Source organism: Hyperolius riggenbachi, chromosome 3 (genome assembly GCF_040937935.1).
Source record: "Hyperolius riggenbachi isolate aHypRig1 chromosome 3, aHypRig1.pri, whole genome shotgun sequence".
NCBI classification, from domain to species: domain Eukaryota; kingdom Metazoa; phylum Chordata; class Amphibia; order Anura; family Hyperoliidae; genus Hyperolius; species Hyperolius riggenbachi.
In genome coordinates this window covers 103139652-103164061 of record NC_090648.1, presented here as the reverse complement: position 1 = coordinate 103164061, position 24410 = coordinate 103139652, and the positions used below count along the sequence as shown (strand labels likewise).

Sequence of the window (24410 nt, the reverse complement as noted above, 5' to 3'; positions counted from 1 at the left end):
TACTTCAGTGTACCACCCTCAAACGGACGGGCTTGTGGAAAGATTCAACAAAACCTTAAAAAATATGTTAAAGAAAGTAGTGGACAAGGATGGCAAAGATTGGGATTGCCTTTTGCCCTACTTAATGTTTGCAATTCGGGAGGTCCCTCAGTCTTCCACAGGTTTTTCGCCGTTTGAGTTGTTGTATGGGCGATGCCCACGGGGAATCTTGGATATAGCCAAAGAAACCTGGGAGCAAGAGGCCACCCCCTACAGAAGTATTGTTGAACATGTGTCTGGCATGCAAGATAGGATTGCAGCAGTGATGCCTTTAGTCAGAGAGCATTTGCAACATGCCCAGGAGGCGCAGTCTCGTGTTTATAATAAGTCAGCAAAGGTGCGAGCTTTCAGTCCTGGGGATCGGGTCCTGGTGTTGGTTCCCACGGTTGAAAGCAAGTTTTTGGCTAAGTGGCAAGGACCATATGAGATTATTGAGAAGGTAGGGGAGGTGAATTACCGAGTTTACCAACCTGGCCGGAGGAAGCCGGAACAGATTTACCATGTGAATTTACTGAAGCCCTGGAAAGAGAGGGTGGCTCTTGCAGCTTCCCAGGTTACTCAAGAATCCACCAAGGATGGAATAGAGCTGGTACAGGTGGCTGAGGCGCTGTCTGTTTCACAGAAACGGGAGGTCCGAGAGTTCCTCTTACGGAATCGAGAGGTGTTCTCGGAACTTCCGGGTTGTACCCAAGTCATCAGGCATGATATTGTGACTGAGCCCCATGTACAGGTCCGCCTTAAACCTTATCGAATACCTGAAGCTCGCAGACAGGCCATAGCAGGGGAAGTAGAAAGAATGCTGGAACTGGGGGTTATTGAGGAGTCCAACAGCGAATGGAATAGCCCCATAGTTCTAGTTCCGAAGCCTGACGGATCCATTCGTTTCTGTAATGACTTCAGAAAATTGAATGAGGTGTCAAAATTTGATGCCTACCCTATGCCAAGGGTAGATGAGTTAGTCGAAAGGCTGGGCCCCGCAAGATATGTCACCACCTTAGATCTGACCCGGGGATATTGGCAGGTGCCCTTATCTGAATCAGCCAAGGAGAAGACAGCCTTCTCGACTCCCCAAGGGCTGTTTCAGTATGTCAGGATGCCGTTTGGGTTGCAAGGGGCCCCAGCCACCTTTCAAAGGATGATGGACAAGATCCTCAGGCCGCATCAGCGGTATGCTGCGGCTTATTTGGACGACGTTGTCGTCTTCAGTACAGATTGGGAAAGCCACCTTCCAAAAGTCCAGGCGGTCCTGGATGCCATTAGAAAGGCGGGGCTGACAGCGAACCCCAAGAAGTGTGCAGTAGGGTTGGAGGAGGCTCGTTACCTGGGGTACACAATTGGGAGAGGTCTGATTAAGCCCCAAGTGCAGAAAGTGGAGGCCATAAGGGACTGGCCTAGGCCTACCACGAAAAAGCAGGTCAGGACCTTCTTAGGTTTGGTGGGCTATTATAGGAGGTTCATTCCAAATTTTGCCACTTTGGCCACTCCCATTACAAACCTCACAAAAGGGAAAAGTTCCTCCATGGGTGCATGGGGACAGGAGGCTGAAGAAGCCTTTCAAGGTCTTAAGGAGGCATTGTGCAGGGGTCCAGTCTTGATCACGCCTGATTTTAAAAAAGAGTTTCTGGTACAGACAGATGCTTCAGCTGTGGGGTTAGGAGCAGTCCTATCCCAAATCGTCAATGGAGAGGAGCACCCAGTTGTGTATCTGAGTCGAAGGCTGACCGCAGCCGAAGAAAGATATAGTATCGTGGAGCGGGAGTGTCTGGCCATCAAGTGGGCACTCGAGGCTCTGCGGTACTATCTCTTGGGCCGTCGCTTTCGCCTCATTACCGACCATGCTCCTCTCACATGGATGTCTCAAAACAAGGAGAAAAATGCAAGGGTAACGCGCTGGTTTCTGGCATTACAGCCCTTTAATTTTTCTGTGGAGCACAGAGCTGGAAGACTGCATGGCAATGCAGATGCTCTATCAAGGGCATTCTGTCTTGCCGCAGACTGTGTCCGATCCCACGGGATCGAACAGAGGGGGGGAGTATGTGACAAAGTCGATACCCAGGAGGTGATCGATTTGTCCCAGGTTGTGTTGGATGGGAGGTACATTCCACCTGGGATCAGACGCTACATCCAGTAGCAGCTCCGGAATAAAAAAGGTTTTGGCTGTCTGTCACATGGACAGAGGTTAAAAACCTTACTTGGGTCCGGAGCTGACCAGATGCAGAGTGGGCGGGCGCATCTGGTCGCCAGATCCTGGGTGGATCGATTGCTCTGTGTATGTGGGCTTCTGCTGGAGAAGGCTCACACAGGGTTAACAGAGCAGCTTTGAAAGGCTGGAGTAGGAGGAGAGAGAGTGGGTGTGACCAGCAAGGTCTGGAAGTCTGCTGAGAAAGACTTCACGTTTGATTCCAGGAAGCTGGTTTTGCTCTGGAGAGAAAGTGCAGGCTGCACATGGAGTTTGGTGTGTTCCTGATATTGAAAGCTGAATGTAAGCTGCTGGCCTGGACTGGCCTTTTTGTTTTCATTTGAACTGTACTTTACAAACTGCCAAGAGACTGCTGTTTAAGAAGCCTGCTGTCCAATAAACTATTGTTTGTTTTGGAAAATACACCTGTCTGTGCTGCTATCTCCCGCTGAGTACTCACCATTTGCAGCTGATCCCTCACAATACATAATAACATGGTATGACATTAGACTATGACTATGGTAGGAGTAGATTGTGACCTCTGGGGACAGTCAGTGACATGACTAAGTACTCTGTAAAGTGTTGCAGAATGTGGTCAATACTATATAAGTACATAATATGGTAGGCAGGACATCAGTGGTAGGGCAAAAGGCAATGACTATGGTAGAAATAGTAAGATAGGAGTCTATTCGGGAAATTATTCCTGTAAAGGTTGTGGGGGATAGATAAAGGTTCTCGTAGAAAGTACAGGTAGGTGTGCCAGAAGTACATGTATGTTTCATAAAGAAATTCCTGATCTGGGCGTAACGGAAATATTCAGAGATAGAGATGGCCCGAACAGTTAGTTCGCCCGCGAGCGGTTCCAGGCGAACTTTAGGTGGTTCGCGTTCGCCGGCGAAGGCGAACTTTTGCGGAAGTTCGATTCACCCCCATAATGCTCCATTGAGCAGAACTTTGACCCTCTACATCACAGTCAGCAGACACATTGTCACCAATCAGACTGCACTCACTCCTGGAGCTCCGCCCCCCTTATAAAAGGCAAGGTTCTCCTGCCGTTTTACTCACTCGTCTGCCTACAGTAATTAGTTAAGGGACAGCTGCTGACAGACTCTGCTAGGGAGAGTTTAGTTAGGCTCTTTCCTAGCTGATTGTTATTCCTTATATTACTCCCATTCTCCCGGAGGGAGGAGGGTCTTGTCTTCCAGGGAATTGTAGTATTTCAAAAGCCAGCTTACATACCTTGGCTGGGAATTGAACCCAGGTCTAAATGCGTGGTAGGTAGCTCACTTCACCACTATACCACCACCAACACTACATGCTGAAGCCAGCCTAGCATGTACCATTATGATATATCCAAGAGAAAATTGCTTAAGGATTTGTAGTATGTCAAAAGCTAACTCACATTGGCCAGGAATAGAACCCAGGCCTACCGCTCTGTAGGCGGCTATCCTAACCATTATACCACCAACACAACACACTACAATGCTACATGCTGAAGCCAGCCTAGCAGGTACCATTATGATATATCCAAGAGAAAATTACTTAAGGATTTGTAGTATGACAAAAGCTATCTCACATTGGCCAGGAATAGAACCAAGGCCTACCGCTCTGTAGGCTGCTATCCTAACCATTATACCACCAACACTACATGCTGAAACTTCTTGGAGCAGACTTACTTCCTCCCTCCAAAAGAGACACAAACATCCCGATAAAATCATTCAACAGCAACTGCGTGCACAGTCTTTGTGGTACACAGTCTCTGTGGCACAATTTGTTAGCGTGTTTGGCTGTTAACTGGTTCAAGCCCACCCAGGCATGGCCTTGCCTTTTGTGTTCAACAGTTTTCCAAAGAGAACCCTTAGATAGCCATGTAGATTCATCTCTCTTTCTCTCTCTCTCGCTCTCTCTCTCTCTCTAGTAGGGATGGTCACCGCTTTCCGCGGAATTGTATTTTCCGCAATTTGGGGCGGAAATTGGTCATTTCATTCCGTTTGGTCAGAACGGAATTGCTTTTTCAATCCGGCGGAATTCCGAAATTGCCTGTGAAATTCTGCTGGCATCCGTTGATGGTTTTAAGCTGAAAGAGAGAGAGAGAGAGAGAGAGAGAGAGAGAGAGAGAGACCATATCACAATGGTAGGCCTGGGTTCGATTCCCAGCCAATGCATGTAAGCTGGATTTTGAAATCCTACATTACACTAAGCAAGCTGTAACGATCGGTGTAACACAGAGAGGGTCTGATTACCGGTGATCTGCAGTATCACCGAGAATGCAGATATATACCCGATTATTGATGATCTGCAGTATCACCGATAATCAGATATATCTCTAACCTCTGGACACCTGAGTGATGAGAGTGTTTTGGTGCAACAGTAATACTTTGAGGACTGCACCTGGAGAACAGATGCAAGGGCAGTAAGAAGTACTGCACAATAGCAAGTTTCCTTCCGTTAGCCTAGACTCTCCTGAGGGAGGAGTCAGGCTGAGAGTGGGAAGGACAGAACGTGAGTGACACCAATAAGGGAGTGTCACTGACAGATCTGTGAACTATCTCTAACTGGGAGATAGTTCTCGAGGTCGGGCAGGCCAGGTCGTTAACACACAGACAGATAAAGTACAGAGACAGGAGACAGATGCGGAATCCAAAGACTAGCAGAGTTTGGCAACAGAGTATCAGATATAGCGGAGTACCAAATCAGAGATCAGAAGAGTAGTCAGGAAAGCAGAAGCTCATAACAGATAAACAATGCAATTAGTACTTTGAGCTATCAAGAAACTGACTCAGTGTGGATTCCCAGCTCCAGCCGGTTCTGGCACACTGTCGGATCTAGCTAAGGTCTGAAAGCTAGCACATAAGGTATTCCCTAGACTGAGGTGTGAGGTCCTTGATCATCAACACCTAGGAACTGGTCTAGATAATAACACAGATGATATCACAGATAATAACAGGATTCCTAGACTAAGGTGTGAGCTCCTTGGTCATCAACACCTTGGCAACTGGTCTAATAATAACACAGATACAGACAAGGTCTGAGTGCTACCACGTAGTGATCGCAACGCCAGACACCAGAGAAATGACCAGCACCCAGTATATATACTCCAGCGCTCTCCAGCGCCTCCCCTAAGTGCTGGACCAATGAAACCTGCTAAAATCGTCAGCTGACCGGCCTGGTCAGCTGACACCCTTCTGACTGTCATAAAGGCTCTGCCTCTCAACGCGCGCGCGCGCCCTTCTGAACCTGTGTGGACTATCAGTCCCAGCCATCCCAGACATATGTTGTAATGTATCCGCCGGTTTGAACACAGGGCCAGCCGCACCGCTGTCAGAGCATGCGGCGGCTTCCCCGCGTTCAGCCACACCGCTGATGGTAGACTCATGCGCGGAAACCGCCGCGTCGGACGCGGAATCCGCAGCTTTTTTGAACGCGGAATCAGCCGCCTTGCTGAACGTGGAATCCGCCGCCTTACTCCGAGTACTTGCGGCGGCTTTTCCGCGTTTTCTCACACAAGCTCATTTTTTTCTTGGATATATCACAATGGTACATGTTAGGCTGGCTTCAGCATGTAGCATTGTAGTGTGTTGTGTTGGTGGTATAATGGTTAGGATAGCAGCCTACAGAGCGGTAGGACTCGGGTTCTATTCCTGGCCAATGTGAGTTGGCTTTTGACATACTACAAATCCTTAAGCAAGCTCATTTTTCTCTTGGATATATCATAATGGTACATGCTAGGCTGGCTTCAGCATGTAGTGTTGGTGGTGGTATAGTGGTAAAGTGCGCTACCTACCATGCACTCATACCTGGGTTCAATTCCTGGAAAGGTATGTACGCTGGCCTTTGAAATACTACAATTCCCTGGAAGACAAGATCCGCCTCCCTCCGGGAGGAGGGAGAGAGGGATTACACTTCCTGATGTTGTAAAGTAGTGTAGGCCTGCAATCGAACATCCAATCAGATTTCTGATCTTAAAACACTGCTTTGTATTAAATCCTGATTTTTTTTCTGGGTCTTTTGATGTGTATTTCACTCAACCATGTCTTCCTCCAGGTATTAGTCCCCTTGAAACATCGTTTCTATCATTTTTCTAGCGAGCAGAAATTTTTCAAAATGTTTAAGTTCGTCTCCATATTGAAGTCTATTGCGGTTTGCGAAAGTTCGCGAACGGGGTTCGCGAAATGAAAATCGGAGGTTTCGCGACATCTCTATTCAGAGATGGGAGTATTTTTATTGAACTGGAATGATGAGAAGGGAATACATTTATGGGCCATCTAGAACCGGTTGGACGTAGTCAACAAATTTGCGATCCACCACCACTCAAAGTAAGAGTGGTCTTGGAAGACTGGAGGAAATTCAGAGTGGTCAATAAAAGATAATCTAGGGCGTTTATCTGAGCAGAGATTCGTGGATATCTAAAAGTACACCAGAGTAGTGTTGGGCGAACATCTAGATGTTCGGGTTCGGGCCGAACAGGCCGAACATGGCCGCGATGTTCGGGTGTTCGACCCGAACTCCGAACATAATGGAAGTCAATGGGGACCCGAACTTTTGTGCTTTGTAAAGCCTCCTTACATGCTACATACCCCAAATTTACAGGGTATGTGCACCTTGGGAGTGGGTACAAGAGGAAAAAAAATTTAGCAAAAAGAGCTTATAGTTTTTGAGAAAATCGATTTTAAAGTTTCAAAGGGAAAACTGTCTTTTAAATGCGGGAAATGTCTGTTTTCTTTGCACAGGTAACATGCTTTTTGTCGGCATGCAGTCATAAATGTAATACATATAAGAGGTTCCAGGAAAAGGGACCGGTAACGCTAACCCAGCAGCAGCACACGTGATGGAACAGGAGGAGGGTGGCGCAGGAGGAGAAGGCCACGCTTTGAGACACAACAACCCAGGCCTTGCATGAGGACAAGAAGCGTGCGGATAGCAATTTGCATTTTGTCGCCATGCAGTCATAAATGTAATACAGATGAGAGGTTCAATAAACAGGGACCGGAAATCCTAACCCATCACAGATGTTCATTGTTCATGTTACTTGGTTGGGGTCCGGGAGTGTTGCGTAGTCGTTTCCAATCCAGGATTTATTCATTTTAATTTGAGTCAGACGGTCTGCATTTTCTGTGGAGAGGCGGATACGCCGCCGATCTGTGACGATGCCTCCGGCAGCACTGAAACAGCGTTCCGACATAACGCTGGCTGCCGGGCAAGCCAGCACCTCTATTGCGTACATTGCCAGTTTGTGCCAGGTGTCTAGCTTCGATACCCAATAGTTGAAGGGTGCAGATGGATTGTTCAACACAGCTACGCCATCTGACATGTAGTCCTTGACCATCTTCTCCAGGCGATCGGTGTTGGAGGTGGATCTGCACGCTTGCTGTTCTGTGTACTGCTGCATGGGTGTCAGAAAATGTTCCCACTCCAAGGACACTGCCGATACCATTCCCTTTTGGGCACTAGCTGCGGCTTGTGTTGTTTGCTGCCCTCCTGGTCGTCCTGGGTTTGCGGAAGTCAGTCTGTCGGCGTACAACTGGCTAGAGGAGGGGGAGGATGTCAATCTCCTCTCTAAAGTCTCCACAAGGGCCTGCTGGTATTCTTCCATTTTGACCTGTCTGGCTCTTTCTTCAAGCAGTTTTGGAACATTGTGTTTGTACCGTGGATCCAGAAGGGTATAAACCCAGTAATTGGTGTTGTCCAGAATGCGCACAATGCGTGGGTCGTGTTCAATGCAGTCCTAGGCCGAAGAGGTCATAGCCTAGGGTCACAAAACCTGTTTATTTGGGCAATTTCAATGGTGGCGAGTCTGACGTACATAAATCGCAGCAATGGCCGTTAGCAACGTCTGAATCTCACGAAATGTCTCATGCAGGTAGAAGACATATTGTTAGACTTGGGCTCCAAAGATGGGTTCCCTACATCTCTGCAAACCAGAGTTACAGGGCTCCAAATTTGGTAAAATCCCCCATAGGCTTTCATTGGGCCTCCTATTTACAGTTCCAAAATCTCACATCTTTTCAAAGGGCAATTACTCAGCAGTGGCAAATTTTCTAGCATTGTAGGGACCCTTAGGGGGAACATGACTGGTGAGTTTCGGGCCCCTAGGCCAAAGAGGTCATAGCCTAGGGTCACAAAAACCTGTTTATTTGGGCTATTTTAATGGTAGTGATGGTGACGTACATAAATCGCAGCAATGGCCGTTAACAAAGTCTGAATCTCACGAAATGTCTCATGCAGGTAGAAGACATATTGTTAGACTTGGATTCCAAAGATGGGGTCCCTACATCTCTGCAAACCAGAGTTACAGGGGTCCAAAATTGGTAAAATCCCCCATAGGATTTCATTGCCTCCCTATTTCACTTTCCAAAATCTCACATCTTTTCAAAGGGCAATGGCTCAGCAGTACCAAATTTTCTAGCATTGTAGGGACCCTTAGGGGGAACATGACTGGTGAGTTTCGGGCCCCTAGGCCGAAGAGGTCATAGCCTAGGGTCACAAAAACCTGTTTATTTGGGCTATTTCAATGGTAGTGATGGTGGCGTACATAAATCTCAGCAATGGCCGTTAGCAAAGTCTGAATCTCACGAAATGTCTCATGCAGGTAGAAGACATATTGTTAGACTTGGATTCCAAAGATGGGGTCCCTACATCTCTGCAAACCAGAGTTACAGGGGTCCAAAATTGGTAAAATCCCCCATAGGATTTCATTGCCTCCCTATTTCACTTTCCAAAATCTCACATCTTTTCAAAGGGCAATGGCTCAGCAGTACCAAATTTTCTAGCATTGTAGGGACCCTTAGGGGGAACATGACTGGTGAGTTTCGGGCCCCTAGGCCGAAGAGGTCATAGCCTAGGTTCACAAAAACCTGTTTATTTGGGCTATTTCAATGGTAGTGATGGTGACGTACATAAATCGCAGCAATGGCCGTTAGCAAAGTCTGAATCTCACGAAATGTCTCATGCAGGTAGAAGACATATTGTTAGACTTGGATTCCAAAGATGGGGTCCCTACATCTCTGCAAACCAGAGTTACAGGGGTCCAAAATTGGTAAAATCCCCCTTAGGATTGCATTGCCTCCCTATTTCACTTTCCAAAATCTCACATCTTTTCAAAGGGCAATGGCTCAGCAGTACCAAATTTTCTAGCATTGTAGGGACCCTTAGGGGGAACATGACTGGTGAGTTTCGGGCCCCTAGGCCGAAGAGGTCATAGCCTAGGGTCACAAAAACCTGTTTATTTGGGCTATTTCAATGGTAGTGATGGTGGCGTACATAAATCTCAGCAATGGCCGTTAGCAAAGTCTGAATCTCACGAAATGTCTCATGCAGGTAGAAGACATATTGTTAGACTTGGATTCCAAAGATGGGGTCCCTACATCTCTGCAAACCAGAGTTACAGGGGTCCAAAATTGGTAAAATCCCCCATAGGATTTCATTGCCTCCCTATTTCACTTTCCAAAATCTCACATCTTTTCAAAGGGCAATGGCTCAGCAGTACCACATTTTCTAGCATTGTAGGGACCCTTAGGGGGAACATGACTGGTGAGTTTCGGGCCCCTAGGCTGAAGAGGTCATAGCCTAGGGTCACAAAAACCTGTTTATTTGGGCTATTTCAATGGTAGTGATGGTGGCGTACATAAATCGCAGCAATGGCCGTTAGCAAAGTCTGAATCTCACGAAATGTCTCATGCAGGTAGAAGACATATTGTTAGACTTGGATTCCAAAGATGGGGTCCCTACATCTCTGCAAACCAGAGTTACAGGGGTCCAAAATTGGTAAAATCCCCCATAGGATTTCATTGCCTCCCTATTTCACTTTCCAAAATCTCACATCTTTTCAAAGGGCAATGGCTCAGCAGTACCAAATTTTTTAGCATTGTAGGGACCCTTAGGGGGAACATGACTGGTGAGTTTCGGGCCCCTAGGCCGAAGAGGTCATAGCCTAGGGTCACAAAAACCTGTTTATTTGGGCTATTTCAATGGTAGTGATGGTGGCGTACATAAATCTCAGCAATGGCCGTTAGCAAAGTCTGAATCTCACGAAATGTCTCATGCAGGTAGAAGACATATTGTTAGACTTGGATTCCAAAGATGGGGTCCCTACATCTCTGCAAACCAGAGTTACAGGGGTTCAAAATTGGTAAAATCCCCCATAGGATTTCATTGCCTCCCTATTTCACTTTCCAAAATCTCACATCTTTTCAAAGGGCAATGGCTCAGCAGTACTAAATTTTCTAGCATTGTAGGGACCCTTAGGGGGAACATGACTGGTGAGTTTCGGGCCCCTAGGCCGAAGAGGTCATAGCCTAGGGTCACAAAAACCTGTTTATTTGGGCTATTTCAATGGTAGTGATGGTGGCGTACATAAATCTCAGCAATGGCCGTTAGCAAAGTCTGAATCTCACGAAATGTCTCATGCAGGTAGAAGACATATTGTTAGACTTGGATTCCAAAGATGGGGTCCCTACATCTCTGCAAACCAGAGTTACAGGGGTCCAAAATTGGTAAAATCCCCCATAGGATTTCATTGCCTCCCTATTTCACTTTCCAAAATCTCACATCTTTTCAAAGGGCAATGGCTCAGCAGTACCAAATTTTCTAGCATTGTAGGGACCCTTAGGGGGAACATGACTGGTGAGTTTCGGGCCCCTAGGCCGAAGAGGTCATAGCCTAGGGTCACAAAAACCTGTTTATTTGGGCTATTTCAATGGTAGTGATGGTGGCGTACATAAATCGCAGCCATGGCCGTTAGCAACGTCTGAATCTCACGAAATGTCTCATGCAGGTAGAAGACATATTGTTAGACTTGGATTCCAAAGATGGGGTCCCTACATCTCTGCAAACCTGAGTTACAGGGGTCCAAAATTGGTAAAATCCCCCATAGGATTTCATTGGGCCTCCTATTTACCGTTCCAAAATCTCACACCATTTCAAAGGGCAATGGCTCAGCAGTGGCAAAACTCACCAGTCATGATCCCCCTAAGGGTCCCTACAATGCTAGAAAATTTGGTACTGCTGAGCCATTGCCCTTTGAAAAGATGTGAGATTTTGGAAAGTGAAATAGGGAGGCAATGAAATCCTATGGGGGATTTTACCAATTTTGGACCCCTGTAACTCTGGTTTGCAGAGATGTAGGGACCCCATCTTTGGAATCCAAGTCTAACAATATGTCTTCTACCTGCATGAGACATTTCGTGAGATTCAGACTTTGCTAACGGCCATTGCTGAGATTTATGTACGTCACCATCACTACCATTGAAATAGCCCAAATAAACAGGTTTTTGTGACCCTAGGCTATGACCTCTTCGGCCTAGGGGCCCGAAACTCACCAGTCATGTTCCCCCTAAGGGTCCCTACAATGCTAGAAAATTTGGTACTGCTGAGCCATTGCCCTTTGAAAAGATGTGAGATTTTGGAAAGTGAAATAGGGAGGCAATGAAATCCTATGGGGGATTTTACCAATTTTGGACCCCTGTAACTCTGGTTTGCAGAGATGTAGGGACCCCATCTTTGGAATCCAAGTCTAACAATATGTCTTCTACCTGCATGAGACATTTCGTGAGATTCGGACTTTGCTAACGGCCATTGCTGAGATTTATGTACGCCACCATCACTACCATTGAAATAGCCCAAATAAACAGGTTTTTGTGACCCTAGGCTATTACCTCTTCGGCCTAGGGGCCCGAAACTCACCAGTCATGTTCCCCCTAAGGGTCCCTACAATGCTAGAAAATTTGGTACTGCTGAGCCATTGCCCTTTGAAAAGATGTGAGATTTTGGAAAGTGAAATAGGGAGGCAATGAAATCCTATGGGGGATTTTACCAATTTTGGACCCCTGTAACTCTGGTTTGCAGAGATGTAGGGACCCCATCTTTGGAATCCAAGTCTAACAATATGTCTTCTACCTGCATGAGACATTTCGTGAGATTTAGACGTTGCTAACGGCCATGGCTGCGATTTATGTACGCCACCATCACTACCATTGAAATAGCCCAAATAAACAGGTTTTTGTGACCCTAGGCTATGACCTCTTCGGCCTAGGGGCCCGAAACTCACCAGTCATGTTCCCCCTAAGGGTCCCTACAATGCTAGAAAATTTGGTACTGCTGAGCCATTGCCCTTTGAAAAGATGTGAGATTTTGGAAAGTGAAATAGGGAGGCAATGAAATCCTATGGGGGATTTTACCAATTTTGGACCCCTGTAACTCTGGTTTGCAGAGATGTAGGGACCTCATCTTTGGAATCCAAGTCTAACAATATGTCTTCTACCTGCATGAGACATTTCGTGAGATTCAGACTTTGCTAACGGCCATTGCTGCGATTTATGTACGTCACCATCACTACCATTGAAATAGCCCAAATAAACAGGTTTTTGTGACCCTAGGCTATGACCTCTTTGGCCTAGGGGCCCGAAACTCACCAGTCATGTTCCCCCTAAGGGTCCCTACAATGCTAGAAAATTTGCCACTGCTGAGTAATTGCCCTTTGAAAAGATGTGAGATTTTGGAACTGTAAATAGGAGGCCCAATGAAAGCCTATGGGGGATTTTACCAAATTTGGAGCCCTGTAACTCTGGTTTGCAGAGATGTAGGGAACCCATCTTTGGAGCCCAAGTCTAACAATATGTCTTCTACCTGCATGAGACATTTCGTGAGATTCAGACGTTGCTAACGGCCATTGCTGCGATTTATGTACGTCAGACTCGCCACCATTGAAATTGCCCAAATAAACAGGTTTTGTGACCCTAGGCTATGACCTCTTCGGCCTAGGACTGCATTGAACGCGACCCACGCATTGTGCGCATTCTGGACAACACCAATTACTGGGTTTATACCCTTCTGGATCCACGGTACAAACACAATGTTCCAAAACTGCTTGAAGAAAGAGCCAGACAGGTCAAAATGGAAGAATACCAGCAGGCCCTTGTGGAGACTTTAGAGAGGAGATTGACATCCTCCCCCTCCTCTAGCCAGTTGTACGCCGACAGACTGACTTCCGCAAACCCAGGACGACCAGGAGGGCAGCAAACAACACAAGCCGCAGCTAGTGCCCAAAAGGGAATGGTATCGGCAGTGTCCTTGGAGTGGGAACATTTTCTGACACCCATGCAGCAGCACACAGAACAGCAAGCGTGCAGATCCACCTCCAACACCGATCGCCTGGAGAAGATGGTCAAGGACTACATGTCAGATGGCGTAGCTGTGTTGAACAATCCATCTGCACCCTTCAACTATTGGGTATCGAAGCTAGACACCTGGCACAAACTGGCAATGTACGCAATAGAGGTGCTGGCTTGCCCGGCAGCCAGCGTTATGTCGGAACGCTGTTTCAGTGCTGCCGGAGGCATCGTCACAGATCGGCGGCGTATCCGCCTCTCCACAGAAAATGCAGACCGTCTGACTCAAATTAAAATGAATCAATCCTGGATTGGAAACGACTACGCAACACTCCCGGACCCCAACCAAGTAACATGAACAATGAACATCTGTGATGAGTTAGCGTTTCCGGTCCCTGTTTATTGAACCTCTCATCTGTATTACATTTATGACTGCATGGCGACAAAATGCAAATTGCTATCCGCACGCTTCTTGTCCTCATGCAAGGCCTGGGTTGTTGTGTCTCAAAGCGTGGCCTTCTCCTCCTGCGCCACCCTCCTCCTGTTCCATCACGTGTGCTGCTGCTGGGTTAGCGTTACCGGTCCCTTTTCCTGGAACCTCTTATATGTATTACATTTATGACTGCATGCCGACAAAAAGCATGTTACCTGTGCAAAGAAAACAGACATTTCCCGCATTTAAAAGACAGTTTTCCCTTTGAAACTTTAAAATCGATTTTCTCAAGAACTATAAGCTCTTTTTCCTAAATTTTTTTTCCTCTTGTACCCACTCCCAAGGTGCACATACCCTGTAAATTTGGGGTATGTAGCATATAAGGAGGCTTTACAAAGCATGAAAGTTCGGGTCCCCATTGACTTCTATTATGTTCGGAGTTCGGCCATGTTCGGCCCGAACCCGAACATCTAGATGTTCGCCCAACACTACACGTGACCCGTTCGGCCAATCACAGCGCTAGCGGAACGTTCGGGTAACGTTCGGCCATGCGCTCTTAGTTCGGCCATACGGCCGAACAGTTTGGCCGAACACCATTAGGTGTTCGGCCGAACCCGAACATCACCCGAACAGGGTGATGTTCTGCAGAACCCGAACAGTGGCGAACACTGTTCGCCCAACACTACACCAGAGAAGTAAATTATCCATAACCACCAGATGAAGATCTTTCCGATGCCTTCCAAAAGCTATCTTAAAGGTGGTGGCAGATGCTATGTTATACAGAAGAATTGAGGCCGCTTCAAAACGCTGCCAGGGAATTTGTGTTTCAGGACTAAACCTTGAAAACATCCGCATAATTCTGGCAGCAAGGCATTCATACCATAAATTAGGCATCCCTGCCCACCCCCCCACCATCCCATTTGTGGTACGTCTATACAGATACATATTTTAGAACGGGCTGGTTTGTTTTTCCATACAAGTCTATTTAGTGGTTTTGCGGAATTCCTTACATCAATACCCTTTACTTAAAGCCTTATTTTAGCAGTTGCAGCCAACACATCCTTATTTCTCAGGCTGTAGACCAACGGATTTAACAGTGGCACTATGGCTATGTAAATTATTGAGAGTAGTTTATCATTTTCACTTGAGCGATTATTTGTTGGTTTTATATATATGAAAATGATTGGCCCATAGAACAATAACACAGTGATGAGGTGTGAGGTGCAGCTGGAAAAAGCTTTGTGGCGCCCCTTTGACGTTTGGATCTTTAGTATTGATACAATTATGTACACATAGGCAGTGGTGCTCAGCAGAGCTCGAATATTCGAGTAGCTCGAATATTCGAGCTCTTTTTCAGCTATTCGAGCTCGGTATTCGAGCTCCGAATAGCTGGAGCTATTCGAATGGGCTATCCGAGTACACTCGAATAGCCCATTCACTATTCGAGCTATTCGAGCAACCCGGCGCTATTCGAGCTCGGTACCGAGCTCGAATAGCGTCTTAGCCCAGATTGATGTCCTTAGAGCCAATCAGAGGGCTCCCAGGCCCTCTGACGGCAGCCAATCACAGAGGGGGACCCTGGCCAGCCCCTACCCTATAAATAGCGGCCGCCATGTTCCGTTTCTCCGTGCTTGCCTGAGACTTGTACAGAGAGAGAGTTGCTCCTTTGTGCTTTGGCTTAGCAAGAGCTCTATTGTGGTCATTTACCTAGCGTTTTTGCTCACATACACCTCCTATACACACCTATATTGTTGTTAGTTAGATAGACATTGTATTTTAGTTAGTAGCTTGTGTGTTACATTAGAGACAGGCAGCTGCTGCAAGCTTACAGGTTTAGGCCTCAGGGGGGCCTTGCCTCTGTGGGCAGCTGTCCTCTGTTTATTTCTCTCATCTATACCAGTATTTCTGCTGTCCTTTACTAATAGTATTGTAGTTATACTGTACTAGGAGTAGGACACTCACTGACTGTCACTGTTTATAGGCTACTAGCTAGCTCCTGCGTGTGTGCACTCACTCACTGTCTGTGTGTACACACACTCTATTTCCTTCTGATTACTGATAGATTATTGTTAGTTAGTTGTACTTACTTACTACTTACTCTTACTGTACCCGTAGGGACACTCACTGTCACTGTTCATATAGGCTACTAGCTCCTGCGTGTGCGCACTGCACTCACTGTCTGAGTGTACACACACAACACACACTCTATTTCCTTCTGATCGCTGATTGATTATCGTAATTAGTTAGTTCTACTTACTGTTACTACTTACTCTTACTGTACTAGGAGTCTAGGACACTCAGTCACTGTCCATAGGCTACTAGCTCCTGCGTGCGTGCACTCACTGTCTGAGTGTACACACACCACCCACACTCTATTTCCTTCTGATCGCTGATTGATTATTGTAATTAGTTAGTTCTACTTACTGTTACTACTTACTCTTACTGTACTAGGAGTCTAGGACACTCAGTCACTGTGTTCATAGGCTACTAGCTCCTGCGTGCGTGCACTCACTGTCTGAGTGTACACACACCCACACTCCATTTCCTTCTGATCGCTGATTGATTATTGTAATTAGTTAGTTCTACTTACTGTTACTACTTACTCTTACTGTACTAGGAGTCTAGGACACTCAGTCACTGTGTTCATAGGCTACTAGCTCCTGCGTGCGTGCACTCACTGTCTGAGTGTACACACACCCACACTCCATTTCCTTCTGATCGCTGATTGATTATCGTAATTAGTTAGTTGTACTTACTGTTACTACTTACTCTTACTGTACTAGGAGTCTAGGACACTCAGTCACTGTCCATAGGCTACTAGCTCCTGCGTGCGTGCACTCACTGTCTGAGTGTACACACACCACCCACACTCTATTTCCTTCTGATCGCTGATTGATTATTGTAATTAGTTAGTTCTACTTACTGTTACTACTTACTCTTACTGTACTAGGAGTCTAGGACACTCAGTCACTGTGTTCATAGGCTACTAGCTCCTGCGTACGTGCACTCACTGTCTGAGTGTACACACACTAAATTTACTTGTGATTACTACTGATTATTGTAACTGCTAGTTGTACTTCCTGACTGTTACTACTTACTTACTGTACTAGGGGACACTCACTCAGTCACCTCACCAACCAACCCACTCCATTAAAGTACCCCACTTTTCACCCGCCCTTTTAAAAAACTTTTGTCTATACGCCCAAAACATTGAAGATGTCTGGAAGTGGCAGCCAGCGCGGTTTGGGCAAGGGCAAGGGCAGCAAGGGAATCAGGAGGAGAGGGAGCAGCATTGTGGCAAGCCGCGGCCGCGGGCGCGCCACCATGCACAGTTCCGCAGCAGCAGCAGCAGCGTCAGTGGCTAACATTCCTCCCATAGCCACTGGCCGTGGACGCCTTGGGCGCCGCCCAGCAGGAGCATCTGCAACTCACGCTGCAGAGACACAGCAGCAGCAGCGTGTAGCACCTGCTCCCATTTTCCTCCAGCCGGGTCGGAAACGTCCCATTGAGGAAAAGGATGCAGACACTGTGGTGCAACTCATGACGGAGGATGAGCAGCCCGCCATCAGCTCTGCATCCGAGGCCTCCACCCTCACCACCACCACCACCACCACCACCCCTGTTCGCAGCAGCCGCCCAGCAGGGCCTGGGGAGGAGGCCAGTTCACCGTCAGTTGGCGACCTGTCATTCAGCAGTCTTTTGACCCCAGGCATCATGAGTCAATTGTCTGCTGTTGTTGGCGATTTTGAGGAGGAGATGCTGATGGGCACTTTGGGGGATGAGGGATTGGACAGCAAGACTGTGGCGACAGTCAAGCAGCCCATCCATGCATCAGGAGAGGAGTTTGGGGGGTCCTCATCCCAGCAGGACATGTTTCAGGAGGGGGAGGATGATGATGACCCGGTGACAGACAGAGACTGGGTGCCACCACCTCCAGGGGATGTCGTCCTCAGCAGCTCTGAGGAGGAGGAGGAGGATGCTCTTGTGGGCCTTGCAAGGAGGCGCATCATTGCAAGCATTGGCAGCAGCAGTAGGCAGGTCCCACAGCCTGCTGGTGTCTCAGGCTCAGCAGCAGCAGCAGCAGCATCTGCCAGTACCACCACCAGCCGCACCCAAGCCCCCCCCCCCAACCACCACAGGGAGACAGGCAGCAGCGCTTCCATGCCGTAGGGGGATGTTTAAGTCACCAATCTGGCGATATTTCACCATGCCCACTGTGTACAGCAAGTACGCCACTTGCAACCACTGTCAGCGGAAGTTGAGCAGAGGTGCAGACCCCTTAAAGTTCTGCACCAGCTCGCTCATCAACCACCTTGTGGCTAAACATTCCCACCAGCATGAGGAGTTCCAGAGGCTGAAGGCATCTGGTGCTGGCAGTGGCACCACACCCATCACTGCACAGCCTTCAGCAGCAGCAGCAGCAACAGCAGCCACCCGCCCTCCTGCTCCTCCAGCAGCACCAGCAGGAGTGCGGAAACGCACTGCTCCTCCCCCCTCTGCAACTCCTGCCGCCGACACTGAGGCCTGTTCTGGCAGCCAGTCCTCAGTGGCCTCCTCTGCTGTGTCTGCTGATTCCCGTGTCAGCAAAAGGCCACGCCAGAGCCTTTTGAGCGAGTCCTTCCAGGGGGTGGTTAGGACTCTGCCTCCCAGCAGCCGTCGCGTGCGGCAGCTGAACGGCTTGCTGGCACGGGCCATGTGCTCCCAACTCCTGCCGTACACGCTCGTGCAGGAGGGGAGCGACATTCGTGCGCTGCTTGCTTGCGCAGCCCCAGACTGGCAGCTCCCCAGCAGACACTTCTTTGCCCGCAAGGCCATTCCTGCACTGCACCGCTTTGTGATGGCCAATGTGGAGCGAGGGCTGGAGCACGCGGTTGGTGAAAGGGTCCACGTCACCATGGACTCCTGGAGCAGCCGCTTCGGGACAGGCCGCTACCTGTCCTTCACTGTCCACTGGGTCAGCTTGGTGGAAGGGGGTGAGGATGGGAGAGCAGCAGCGGGCACAGCAGCAGCAGCAACACAGTGGGTGGTGCCACCCCGCAGGGTCAGGGGAACTGCAGCAGGTTCCTCCGATCCTCTGCCATCCTCCGGCACACCTGGCCAAACCCCCCGCCTCAGCAGCAGCGTGAAGGCCCGCCACTGCCAAGCGCTGCTGCACTTGGTCAGCCTTGGGAAGACCAAGCTGACGGCAACCCATGTGTTGGCCAAACTCCAGGAGCAGGAGAGGATTTGGCTGACCCCCAGAGGCCTCAGAGTCGGAGAGGTGGTGGCCGACAATGGGGCCAATCTGGTTGCCGCAATAGACAGGGGAAACCTGACCCACATCCCCTGTCTTGCCCACGTGCTGAACCTGGTGGTGCAGAAGTTCCTGCGCACCTACCAGGGGATGGGCGAACTGCTGGAAACGGCAAGGAATGTTGTGCGTCACTTACGGCGCTCGGCTGCAGCCTGTGCGAGCCTGGAAGACGTGCAAAAGGAGCTGGATCTGCCACGCCATCGGCTGATCCTTGACGTTCCGACTCGCTGGAACTCCACCCTGGCGATGTTGGAGCGTCTAGTTGAACAGAAGCGCGCTGTCAAACAGTACCTTGCCCTGACCACTGTTTCCGCCGCTCAGAGAAGGGACAAGACCAGCAACATCCCGTCCATCGTCCCCGATGATGACTGGAGGCACATGCAGCAGGTGTGCTTTGTGCTGGCTCCCTTCCTGCAGGCCACAAACATGGTGAGCAGGGACCATGCTATGGTCTGCGAGTGGGTGCCCCTGGTTTCTCTGCTGAACAGGGCCCTCGATGCTTTGCTGGAACAGGGAGCGGCAGCCTTGGACCAGCAGGAGCGGCAACCAGCTGCGCAGTCCACCTCTGAGGGGGAGGAGGAGGAGGACTTGGTGGAGGTCCCTGACCTGGCTGCTGATGAGGGGGATCAGCACAGCGCAGCTGAGTTAGTGCGGGGGTGGAGAGAGGATGAGGCGGCAGAGGAGGAGGATGAGGACAGCACTGACGTCGATGTGCCAGCAGACGTGGCCCGCCTCTTCCCAATGGCAGCGCACATGCTGACGTGCCTGCGCAGGGACCCCAGGGTGATCCAGATGAAGCAGAGGGAGGACATCTGGATCAGCATGATGTTGGACCCACGCCTCAAGGGGAAGTTGAGCCAGTTCCTGCCGCCTGCAGGAGGAGACCCAGCGCAACAAATAAGGAGCTTGCAGCAGGCCCTTGTTGAGCGCTTGGAGGAAGCCTTCCCCCAGCCTTCCACCCCCACTGTCCAGCAGCCAGCACAGAGGCAGCAGCAGGTGCCTGCATCCAGCAGCAGCAAGCGCCCCACAGACCTGCTGTCTCTCAGCCACGAGCTCTACAGGACTGTAGAGGCTCCGGCAGCAGTGACTAGAGAGGAGATGCATGCAGCAGCATCCTCCTCCGGTCACAGCCAGCGCCTGACCCGCATGGTGGCTGACTACATGGGGTCGTACAGCGGGCTTGACAGCGATGCCCCTGTTGATCCCATGGAGTATTGGGTCAAGCGCATGGAGATCTGGAGCGAGCTGGCGCAGTACGCCCTGGAAGTGCTGTCCTGCCCCCCTTCCAGCGTGCTGTCCGAGCGCTGCTTCAGTGCAGCTGGTGGCGTGGTCACCGAGAAACGCTCACGTCTGTCTCACAAGTCTGTGGACAGACTGACGTTTCTCAAGATGAACCAGGCGTGGGTGGAAGGCGAGTTCCTGGCCCCTGTTGTCGGCGAGAGGGGGACATGAACTGGCTGCCGGAACCATCGTTAATGTGCCTTACCACCCTTTACCACCTCCTGGCTCCTGCTCACTAAGCCAGCCTGGTTCACTTTGACTATTACGTCGCCTGCAGCCACACATTTTACACCTACAGTGGGCTGCTGTGTACTGCCCTTCTGCTGTCTGTCTGTGTTTCCCACTGCCAGGGTACACAGAATTACCTTCTTCTGCTGCCACTCTGCCACCAGCTATTACGTCAAACAATAGCTATATTGGTTGTAAAACCAAAAACCAAAAAACCATAAAAAAAAAAAAGGTTTAATTTTTCTGAGGTGCCCGGGTTGAAAACTGTGTTGTCCCAGTTGTGTATTGGACACAATGTGGGCTGCACGACCGCTGTCTGGGACCTCCTGTTGTGTTTATTTACAGCCCTGGTATCACCGCTAGGTACCAGGGCTATTATGTCATGCTGCCTACCTGCTGCCACACTCACACTACTCCTCCATACCTCCTCCTGCTGCTGCTGCTGTCTGTCTGTGTTTCCCACTGCCAGGGTACACAGAATTACCTTCTTCTGCTGCCACTCTGCCACCAGCTATTACGTCAAACAATAGCTATATTGGTTGCAAAACCAAAACCAAACAAACCATTAAAAAAAAAAAAAGGTTTAATTTTTCTGAGGTGCCCGGGTTGAAAACTGTGTTGTCCCAGTTGTGTATTGGACACAATGTGGGCTGCACGACCGCTGTCTGGGACCTCCTGTTGTGTTTATTTACAGCCCTGGTATCACCGCTAGGTACCAGGGCTATTATGTCACGCTGCCTACCTGCTGCCACACTCACACTACTCCTCCATACCTCCTCCTGCTGCTGCTGCTGCTGTCTGTCTGTGTTTCCCACTGCCAGGGTACACTACACAGATGATTTACCTTCTGCTGCCACTCTGCCACCAGCTATTACGTCAAACAATAGCTGCTCACATTACTCCTCCATTCCTCCTGCTGCTGTTGCTGTCTGTCTGTGTTTCCCACTGCCAGGGTACACAGAATTACCTTCTGCTGCCACTCTGCCACCAGCTATTACGTCAAACAATAGCTATATTGGTTGCAAAACCAAAACCAAACAAACCATTAAAAAAAAAAAAAAAGGTTTAATTTTTCTGAGGTGCCCGGGTTGAAAACTGTGTTGTCCCAGTTGTGTATTGGACACAATGTGGGCTGCACGACCGCTGTCTGGGACCTCCTGTTGTGTTTATTTACAGCCCTGGTATCACCGCTAGGTACCAGGGCTATTATGTCACGGCGAGCTGCCTGCCTCATTGACTGCCTGCTGCCACACACTCATCCTCCTCCTCCTGCTGCTGAATTTACCTCCTGCTGTCTTTGTGTTTCCACTGCCAGGGAGCACATACAATGGCGCTTCCAACATGCGTGCGCCCACCAGCTATTTGTTACGCTCAAAAATAGCTGCATTTCTTTAAAAAAAAATTGAAAAGAGAAATACGTGAAGAAGAAGAAGACGATATTGAAAAAGAAGGAGAAGGAGAAGATGAAGATGAAGAAGAAGATGAAGAAGAAGATGAAGAAGATGATGAAGAAGAAGATGAAAAAGAAGAAGAAGATGAAGAAGATGAAGAAGATGAAGAAGAAGAAGATGAAGAAGAAGAAGATGAAGAAGAAGATGATGAAGAAGATGAAGAAGATGATGAAGAAGATGAAGAAGAAGAAGAAGAAGAAGAAGATGAAGAAGAAGAAGAAGAAGAAGATGAAGAAGAAGAAGAAGATGAAGAAGAAGAAGATGAAGAAGATGAAGACGAAGAAGAAGAAGAAGATGAAGAAGATGAAGATGAAGAAGAAGATGATGAAGAAGAAGAAGAAGATGATGAAGAAGAAGAAGAAGAAGATGATGAAGAAGAAGAAGAAGATGATGAAGAAGAAGAAGAAGAAGAAGACAATATAGAAGAAGAAGAAGATGATATAGAAGAAGAAGATCTAGAAGAAGAAGAAGAAAGATAAAGAAGAAGAAGAATAAGTATATACAGTAACACTACTGAACAAAATTAAGGACACAACTTATCTTTCCACATTTTTTTTTAAAGGAACATCCCCACATAATCACTTGCTGTTGTTACTTGGAAAAAAAGATGTTTCTTGCATCATTCACCCTCAAAACAAGTGTTGGAAGCTATTTAAGGCCAATTCGAATAGTCAGCTCGAATAGTGAGCTCGAATACCGACTCGAATAGTGAGCTCGAAGTCCGAGGTCGAATCGAATAGTAAAAATTATTCGACTCGAATATTCGACTGACCTCGAATAATTTACTATTCGAATTCGACCTAACTCGAATTTTGAAAAGGGGTATTTGAGCATCACTACACATAGGAGATTACTATAAGCAGGAAGGACATGAATCCAATAAATACACTTTCCACAGTTGACAGAAGATCCCAATTTGTGAAGTTGCTTGCAGAAAGCTTATTCAGTGTTTTGGGATCACAGAAAAAGTGGTCAATTTTGTTTGAATAGCAATATGATAGTGATGAAGCAATCATAGTATGCGGAAGTGCATTTAAAGCACCAGTAAGCCAGGAAAAGGCAGCCATTATAATACACACACTTTTGTTCATGATTAGAGAATACTGCAGTGGCTTACATATGGCAACATAGCGATCATACGCCATGGATGTCAGAATAAAAACATCTGCTTGTGCGCATAGTAGAAAGAAGTATAGCTGAGCCATGCAGCCATAGAATGTAATGCTGTGGTCTTGGGTCAATAAGATGGACATCAGCTTTGGTAGAGTAACGGAGACATAGGTAATATCTGCAGAGGAGAGATTACATAAGAAGAAGTACATTGGAGTGTGTAGCTGGGAAGCCTTAAAGAGGCACTTAAGCCAAACTTTTTTTTTAAACCTCCAAGTGTACACAATATATGAGGGTGATAGGAGTCTTACCGCACAGTTTGTTTAGTTATCTCGTCCTCTGTCTCCAATAAATCATCCCTGACAGCCAGCCCTGACGGCGCCTGTCGGCGAATGACCCAGGATTATGAACAGATCAATCTTCCTTCTCTCCCTGGGTCTTACTGCCGCCGGCGCCGCTGACTGTACTACGCTGTAGAGTGCATGAATGTAAGAAACGTGCGCGCGCGTGCACGGCGCGGGCGCGCATGCACGGCGCGGGCGCACTGCTCAATTTACATTGAATAGAGATGTGCACTGCAAGCGCAAACATGAATAAATATCTTATGCCTTGTCCTCCTTTGTCATAACTACTTGGGAGACACTCCGGCAATGCCTCGGGAGCAGCGCTTGGAGGTCTCTACGCTCGTGCACTCAAACAGACAACGCAGTGCACGAGCGAGCGTATCTAGGATACAGGAGACTCAGGAAGCGAAGAAGCGATGGCTGACCCGGAAATAGTTCCGGCCAGCAGCGCCATTTTGAATAAATTATAAATATTACTCTTGCCGGTAACAATAGAACTAAAGCCTCCGCAGCGGCGCAATACAGGCGAAAATGCAGTAATAGGAGAAAGGAATAAGGTAATATCCTTATATTACAAAACGATCCTGGCTTAAGGTTCACTTTAAAGACAAGGGCCACAATAGTCGAATTTCCCAGGACAGTGAAAAAATAAATCAGTAACACCAGAATGAAAAGCAAGATTTGTCCATTTGGAGAGGTGACAAATGCCAAAATATGGAATTCACTTACAGAACTATTTGTGCAGTTTTTCATCCTGTTCACCTGGGGAAAGAAGTATATTTGGACAAAAATAAGGATTGATTAACATTCCTATGCTTAAAAGGAACTGTACAATAATATTGATCTACTTTATAGCAAACCAACTACTTCAACAATAGTAGGAGTAGGATCTAATTAACTATATTTTAGGCTGGCCTACATCAAAAAAAGGGAGCTGCAGTAATTTG

At 48.1% G+C, this 24410-nt stretch overlaps 1 protein-coding gene across 1 annotated transcript; it reads right to left on the bottom strand.

Annotated features, from left to right (window-relative positions):
- Positions 1-14781: 14781 nt before the first annotated feature.
- LOC137562198 (olfactory receptor 5AR1-like) lies at positions 14782-23917 on the bottom strand. The gene is made up of 3 exons (XM_068273529.1): positions 23855-23917; positions 22850-23343; positions 14782-15061 (listed from the first exon to the last, which is right to left on the bottom strand). Exons 1-3 carry the CDS (start codon positions 23915-23917, stop codon positions 14782-14784), a joined length of 837 nt encoding a protein of 278 aa, XP_068129630.1.
- Positions 23918-24410: the final 493 nt, after the last annotated feature.